Source organism: Parasteatoda tepidariorum, chromosome 2 (assembly GCF_043381705.1).
Source record: "Parasteatoda tepidariorum isolate YZ-2023 chromosome 2, CAS_Ptep_4.0, whole genome shotgun sequence".
Taxonomy (NCBI): Eukaryota; Metazoa; Arthropoda; class Arachnida; order Araneae; family Theridiidae; genus Parasteatoda; species Parasteatoda tepidariorum.
Window position 1 is genome coordinate 91,159,009 of NC_092205.1, and position 8,412 is coordinate 91,167,420.

General features: G+C 34.1%; 1 protein-coding gene across 4 annotated transcripts in view; it reads left to right on the plus strand.

Annotated features, from left to right (window-relative positions):
- LOC107443257 (cGMP-dependent 3',5'-cyclic phosphodiesterase-like) overlaps window positions 1-8,412 on the plus strand; it is a 104,921-nt gene that overhangs the window by 88,035 nt on the left and 8,474 nt on the right. For all 4 annotated transcript variants that reach the window (XM_071177905.1, XM_071177906.1, XM_071177903.1 and 1 more), the window contains exons 23-25: window positions 2,022-2,096; window positions 4,350-4,449; window positions 7,718-7,830. In XM_071177905.1, the coding sequence (XP_071034006.1) occupies window positions 2,022-2,096; window positions 4,350-4,449; window positions 7,718-7,830 (288 nt within the window). The remainder of the gene's footprint in view (window positions 1-2,021; window positions 2,097-4,349; window positions 4,450-7,717; window positions 7,831-8,412) is intronic.

Consider the following 8,412-nt stretch of genomic DNA (forward strand, 5'->3'; position numbering starts at 1 on the left):
CCCCCCCCCCCGTCACAAAGTCTGAAGCCGTCTGTTGCTATGGAAACAAGAATAGCGCTTTTCAGAGCGGGTAGCTTCTCTTTACTCTAGGGCTAACACAATAGACCGAAGAAAAAGATTTCCTTTCTTTCGTCAACCAGAGCAAAAACCTGTGCTAAACAATGACCCCACACTCCTACTTGAAGTAGTTATACCTCGTTACTATAGTCACCATCACGGGTCGAAACGAATGTCTAGGGAAGTTCTTACTTTAGACATACAATACTGGAGTTTTGTTGTTAGAGTATTTGGAGCCATCAATGCTATCTTTCGAAATTGAAGGAGACAAAGCGATGTTGAATCACAATGTGAGACCACACTTGGTGATGACAAACCATAATGCAACTTTTTGTCTGGTGCGCCATCAGCAATATAACTCTGAACTGCACTTAGTGACTTTCGGATATACATTTCCGGCTTTGAAGAAGAATCACGGAATACTGAAGTTGCCTCTCAACGCATTTTTTCGTATGCAGAGCACTAATTTTACAATAGAGCGATTTTTGAAGCTTGTAAATCGGCATGTCTCAACGTGTCTCATTACTAATGTCTCTCTGTACTTCCTGTCCTTTATACACACTTCTGACTACCACAGTTGCCAGGAGAAACAACTCATTTTCGGACACATACAATAAAATTAAAAAGCTTTTTTTAAAAGTTTTTCATACACTATAGTGTATATGTTACTATAGTGTATATTGGCAGTCACATAGTCGCTTTTGTAAATGTCTAGAATATATACACTAGGTCTAGTTAAGTGCCACTGCCCTGCATACATTTGCCAGTTATGCCCTACATAAATGTTTCCTTAAGGTTCAGTGCCAATGTCAGGTATACATTAAACCGGTACTCCGAACACTGATGTTTCTCCTAATTTATCCTCAGCAGATATTAAAATATTGAATAAATATACAGTCGGACCCCGATTTAACGAATTCATCGGGACCGGAAATTTTATTCGTTAAATCGGGGTCATTCGTAAAATCGGGGTTCAAAAAAAGTTGTTATTTGTACATATGTATTATTAAAAATTACTAGTTATAAACGACTATCTAAGATAAGAAAGGAATTTCCTGTTTGACTCATAGACCACGTGACAAACCCCCGGAAAATGATCTTGCAAGTGTAATGTCTTATTGACTCTGCCCACCTACCCACGACGAATTTTGTTTTTCCCTGTTGCGGGCTTTTCTTTTGTTTGAGACGAATATGCACTTTTTCCATTTTATTACTCCCAGGAAAGATTTTTTTCCCTTTAGATCATTTTTCCTTGATCATTTGATCATTGACCAAGGAAATGATTCCTTGATCATTAGATCATTTTTCTGATCAAAATTAATGAGAAATATTTTTTCCGGATGTTGAAATAATTCGTTAATTCGGGGTTAATTATTCGTTAATTAGGGGTTTTTAACTCTGTTTTTGCTGAGGTTGAAAAAAAATTCGTTAAACCGCGAAATTCGTTAAATAGGGGCTCGTTAAAGCGGGGTCCAACTGTAATTGGTTGGTTGGTTCTAATGCCACTTGTCACACGGGCAAGCCTACTTGGTGAAACCGAGCAAATTTAAGTCAGAGTGTGCGATTCTTGTTTTTCAGTGGCGCCATCTATGGCCAAGAATTGGACTTCACCGCATCATACTTCACACCTGTTTATAACGAGGACCCATTCATACATCCATCCACAGATCGTAATTTTGACCTGAATCAGATATAAATAATAATATCGACGAATAAATTAGTATTAAATCGGATGTAACAAATATTTTGGACCTTCACCAAATCGACTATGTAATTGTTGACATTTACCGGAGAAAGTCGACATTCTTTTGATTTCGGTCATTCATAATAACATCTACACATGTGAATCAAAGAGTTTGTAGTACAATAAAGAGATTTTCAGTTCAATTTAAAGTTAGATGTAGAGATGTAGATTATCAGTTTATTGACATTTAATTCGTATTTTTCTCTTTTTTTTTTAATAGAGACACCATTTTGCTCAAGCTATGGCCATTTTAAATACAGATGGATGTAATATTTTAGAAAATCTATCAAGAAGGGTAAGTATGAAAATCAGAAGTTTATTTTTAAGTGCAAGGAAGGACTGCTCCTTGCAACATTAATCATTCAACAGCTAAACACGAGTACCACGGCTCAGAGTTGAAAACTCAACCAATGAAATATTTTACTAAATTAATTGAAATTTTAAGAAGGAATCAATATAGTTTGTGTGTTTGACCTCTTTTCGGTCACTTTTGTCATTAAAATCTGTATTTTAAAAAAAGAGAACGCTTTCCACAATGCTTCTGTGTGTATTTTTCGTAAATAATTAACACTTAGTGGTAATTTTATATGATTATGTTTCAATAAATTAGTCCTCGCTGTTTTAGTTGATTAGGTTTAACTTCAAAGAAAACCTTACAATATTTAAGAATATTTAAGTAAAAATTTATTTACACCCATGTCTACAAATTAAGTATAATTCGGAATCGCACAGAAATTGAAATTGAAAATTTCACCCGTAGTGAAAATTTCACCCGTAGAATTAACACACACACATACTTTCAAGAATGACATGCAAATTACAGGAAGCCGCCAGATTACGCCAATAATACGCCACACTGATAAGAGTAAGAAATGGGCATATAATGAGTGATGACAACGATGTTAAATTGTTCACAAGCATTTTCAAAGTCTCTCAAATCCATAACCAAATAGTTAGGAGACAGAGGGCGAGTTTGGATGATTTTTTACGTGGTTAAATTATCGGCCGCCTGAAATGTGGGTCAACTCAGATGGAAGTAACCAAGGAACTTGGAATTGCCCATGGCGTCTTCCCTAGGATTTTGTAACGATTCCAAAATGGTGGAAATTTCAGTTGACGTTACAGTACAGGTCGTCTTCGAGTTACATCGCCAAATGAAGATCGGTATTTGGCAGTAACTGACAAAAGAAGCAAACGGGGCACAGCATCCGGCCAGTATCGTCAGCAATCTGTAGTTATGGAATAGTTTCAAAACAAACCGTGTTCTGACATTTGGGTATTGTCTATATGCTCGCAGGCTTGTCAGATGCCTTCTCTGTTGCCAGCGATTATCCTGGAGTAGAGAACATGCAATGAAGACATCGTCACAGTGGGCTTCTGTGCTGTTTTCCTACGAGTCCAAGTTTTGCTTGCAATTTGATTCACGGCGGTCTTTCTTACAAAGAACGCCTTCTATCCGTTACCATCGAGACAACAATATTGAACGATATCGTTACGGTGGGGCAGGATTGCTCGTTTAGGACGGAATTATACTGGGCTCCAGGAATATAAGAGCCATTTTCAAATTTTAAATATCTGAATTTATCGGGACATCATTTTGAAGCAACGTGTACGTTTTTTAGAAGTGCCATGGACGGAAAATTTGTTTTTATAGATGACAATACCCGTCCTCAATGATGAGAATGAAGTCTATTTGAAAAATGGGATGAGGATTGCTCATTCCAAGTCAGTGTTCGCTGAAAAAGATGCAATTCCGCTCTGGTTGTTGTTCCAATGAGCTCCATGAAAACTTACTCTCATTTTGGCAGGATGACTCTTGCACCTCTCGACAATTAAGCAACTTTTTCAAGCCAAACTATTTAGAAGATTGTATATTTCTTGTTGGTGTGGTTTTATACTCTAAAAGAACTTGCTTTTTCCGCCAACTTTCGTACACCATAACAACATCATAACCGAATACCTTCTGAGGATGTCACCCATACGCAATGGCCAGCATTTTCACCTGACTTCAATCAGATAGGGCATTGTGTGGGACATGCTTAGCCGATGAATTTCGGAACGTTAAACCACCTACTACATGCTCACCGGAACTTCATAGGGCATTGCTTGCTGAGTGGAATGATCTTTTTCAAGATCTGCTCGATTATTTGAAACTCAACATGCCTATGTTGTAAGAATCGTATTTTATCGCATGGGAGACATATTATGTGTTAACCATCATACCAACCATGTAATATTTAGTTTTTGTAAAGGAGATGCTTTTTTTTTAATAATAACTCCAATTAGCAAAAATCGCACTTGTTATAAATGGTATCATACAAGCACTATCTTTTTTTTGTTCTTTATCTTTTGTTTAATGAGTTGTTTAACAAATTTTGTTTAATTTATGAATAAGTCAAATTTGTTTTGTTTCTGGGCCTTTATTTACTAAGCTGGTATTATCCTCAATTTATGAGTGTAATTACAAAATTGTGCTGATTCATATGTAATCCAAATTTTTATGAAATATTAAAATTGAAATAAAGCAAATTAAGCTTTATTGTTTTAGGAATATACTCAATGCTTAGACAATATGAGAGACGTCATACTAGCAACAGATCTTGCGCATCATCTTCGAATCATCGAAGATATCGAAGCAATGCAAACAGGTGATATTATTATTTTCTCTTATTTGTCATTCATTTTTTTTAACTATCTTATCACGATGTACCACAAAATGCGCATTTTATACCAGGAATTACATTTTGATTAAAATAAACAGATCTATATAGTGCGTTCACCAGGAGTTGGCACTTGGCTCCTCCTTCTTCACGTGATATCCGACGAAACTATTTCGCTATTTTTGGGAGAAGGATATGAACAATCCTGAACAAAGTTGCTACTTGGCGATCGTACGACAGAAATATTTATTTCGCTACCTTTATGTACATTTTTTTAACATTAAATATTTCATAAATTTGATGATATTTCTCTCTTTTGAGAGAATAGTTTGTCTTTTTTGAGACATTTTGCTACAATATATTTAATTAGCTAGAGTAACGGAAGGTAAAATAGCAGATGATACAGAGAAGTAAGTGACTGAAAAAGAATTGACTGTTTGAGTTTGGCGCCCATGAAGGGTTGTCTCAATTTCAAGCTCGGTTACCTTCCTCCTCTTACTCCAGCACTGAAATGAACTCTTCGTCCGAGGAGGTGGAGCCAAGGAACTCCCCGTGATACAAGTGCTCTAAGAATGTGTTGCGCAACTCTCCCTTACAGTGAACGCCAGATGTTTTGCGCCAATTTATATTGGACGTGGCCTTGGCTTGGCTCCTTCTGATTCACTGATAATAAAAGAATTTTCAGATATGAAAGAAAAAATCTATATTTCTAGTTTTTATTTAAGAAATTGGCTTCCAAATGAACCTCTATGCATCTTAGATCATCATATTGAATATCCTGCGCCTAGACTTTTCATAGAGAAAAAAAAACAGACCACCCTGAATAACTTTTGATCTTCTTATCGGATCTTCACGTTCTATGACTCAATCTTAGTCTCTCAAGGGGGTGACCTCAAATATGCTAATTTATACAAGGGCAGGCTGTATATTAAGTTATGAAATCAGACAGAAAAATTTACTTTCTCTGATTAAACATACCTTTCTTTCGACGGATTCAGGTTTCAGACCCCCAAAAATAGAGGGAGTAGTTTCGATCTGGAAATTATGGTGCCAATAGTTTGGTTAGGAGAGTGTTCCAAAGTTTGGACCCCTTAATGTTAATTTTACTTTTTGCGTATTTCATTATATCTCGAGAACTTTTTTATAGAATTTTTAAAAAATTTGCACACAATTATAAAATTCATTTATCCAAACATAAATTCCATGCAAGAAATAACCTTTATTAAATATATATTAATATTTTTTTATTTTATTTAAAAATGGTCAAAAAAATGGAGAAATTTTTTCTTATTGTGAATCATACAATTTTTTGCATTATCTTAAAGAATATGATTTTGCATCGAAATTTAGAAAATTTAAGCAAAATCGGTCGAATAGTTCCAGAGAAATTGAATTTCAAAAAAGTTAGATATTTAAAATTGGATTTCTATATTTATTCTATTCGACCGTTGTTGCTTTAACTGTGTATTTTGCAGTGTAAAATCATATTCTCTTCAAAACGGTACAAGAAATTTTATACCTCACAATTCAAAATTATTTTGACTATTATTAAATAAAATAATAAAAAATAATAAATATTTACTAAAATTTATTTTTCTTCATGGAATTATCTTTAGACAAACGAGTTTTATAATGGTGTGCTAAAATTTTCAATTCGCTTAAAAAGTTCTTAAGATATAGCGAAATACGCAAATTATTAAATTAACATTAAGGGGCCCAAACTTTGGACCCCTCTCCTAACCAAACTATTGGGACCCTATTTCCCAGATTGCGGCTACCCCTCTATTTTGGGGGTCAGAAATCCGAAACCATCGAAAAAAGATATGTCATTCAGAGAAAGTACGTTTTTGTGTCTGATTTCGTAACTTAAAATATCGTCTGCACTAATTGATTAGCATATTTGAGATCACCCCCTCGAACCATTAAGAATGAGACCTAGAAAGCGAAAATCAGATCATTAGATCAAAAGTTATTAAGAGTGGTCCGTTAATATTTTTTTGCGCATTGTACTAGTTTCTACTTTGGATATATTGCAAATATTTACAGCCTTCTCTACATTTTTCTACAAACTATTTCTGCATCAAAATTTTTGTCAACGAATGAATGAGCGTTTTGGCTCATTAATTACGAATTCGATCCTGAATTTTTTTTTCTTGCTCGAAAGTTAAATATTTATTTTCAATTCTAGCTTCCTAAAAATATTTTTATTAACTTCAAATGGCAGTCTTAATTTTCTGATCCCCTCAAACAATAGTTCTCCTTTCAACAAAAAAAACTTTTTGAGTATAAATAATTTTTTACTCTAATAAATAGCTATTCGTCAGGTTAAGGCTTTTAAACCTCTCTGATAGTTAAACTGAGTTTTTTTTCAGAGTGCTATTTAAATATTAATACTTGCCTAAAACAATTTTTTTGTCGTTACTATTAAAATTTAGCTTGCTCTGAAGAGTACTTCATTGAACATATAATAAACAAGTAATATTTTAAAAAAATTTAAAGTCAATTCCCACTTAGGTTGACAAAGAAAAATTTCATTTCGTTTTTCGCTCATCCCTATTTAATCAATGAATTAATATTTGAAAGAAAAAAAACTATATTATCATCAAGTGTCATTCACTACGAGTTTAAAAAAAATGTATTTGGATGAATAAAAAAGTATTTTATTAACGATTGAAAATTTGAACAAGATGTTGAGAGAGTGTGAACTAATATAGTTCGCTCACCGGGAGTTGGCACTTGGCTCCGCCTTCATCACGTGGTATCCGACGATACTATGTCGCCATTTTCGGGAGAAGGATGTGAACAATCCTGAACAAGATTGCTGTTTGGCGATCGTATGGCAAAAGTATTTATTTCGCAAACTTTATGTGCATATTTTTAAGCATCAAATATTTAATAAATTTGATGATATTCCTCTCTTTAGAGTGAATAGTTTGTCCTTTTTGAGACATTTTGCTGGCAAAACATCAGTTTTTTAATTTAAAATACATTTAATTAGCTAGAGTAACGAAAGGTATTATAGCAAAGCATGATGCGAAGTAAATGACTGAAAAAGAATTCACAGTTTGCGTTTGACTCGCATTAAGGGTTGTATCATTTTCAAGAGCGGAGATGTTTCTCCTCCTCCTACTCCCGAGCTAAAATGAACTTTTCGTCCGAGGAGGTGGAGTCAAGTGCCAACTTTTGATGAACGAACTATAGTAGGAATTGAAAAAAGAATGCAAAATCGATTGAATTTGCCATTCTTATTTTTCAGAGGGCTATGACTTTAAGAATCAGCTGCATCATCAACTACTTATGTGTCTTCTAATTACGTGTTGTGATCTCTCCGATCAAACAAAAGACTGGAAGAGTTCAAAAAAAATAGCGGTAAGATTATTTTTCGCCCTTAACATTTTCACAATAATAGGGAGTTAGCGCACTTTTGCGTTACCTCCCGAACGTAGGATTGAAGCAACTGCGCTTGCTCGCGTTTATTTTAGATGCTACGTATCTTTATACGTTATGTTGGCGTTATTTACACTACAAAGACAAAACTACAAGCACTCTGTTCATAGCCGTTAAATATTGTTTTCTGCTTAAGCTTACCTCCGAACTAAAAACAGGGACATGGAAAGCAAACTTCAAGAAATGTATAGATGAAAATTAGAAATGACTCGTGTGATCTTATAATAATTGGTTCATTTAATACATAAATAATTTTATTGGTTTTTGTTTAATATTATGGTTGTCTATTCAATTCATTACGAATTAAAGTGAAGTCAACATTGCTTTCGTCATTCCAGTGAATAAATATGAATTCAGAACATACAGAATTGTAATAGTTATAGCATATTCTTCTTCGTTATAGAATAGTATATATTTCTGTATCCATATAATTCGGAAAACAACAATAAAAAATTATCCAAGTTACTTGAAATAGTGCCATTTGTGCTGATTCTTAATTAATTT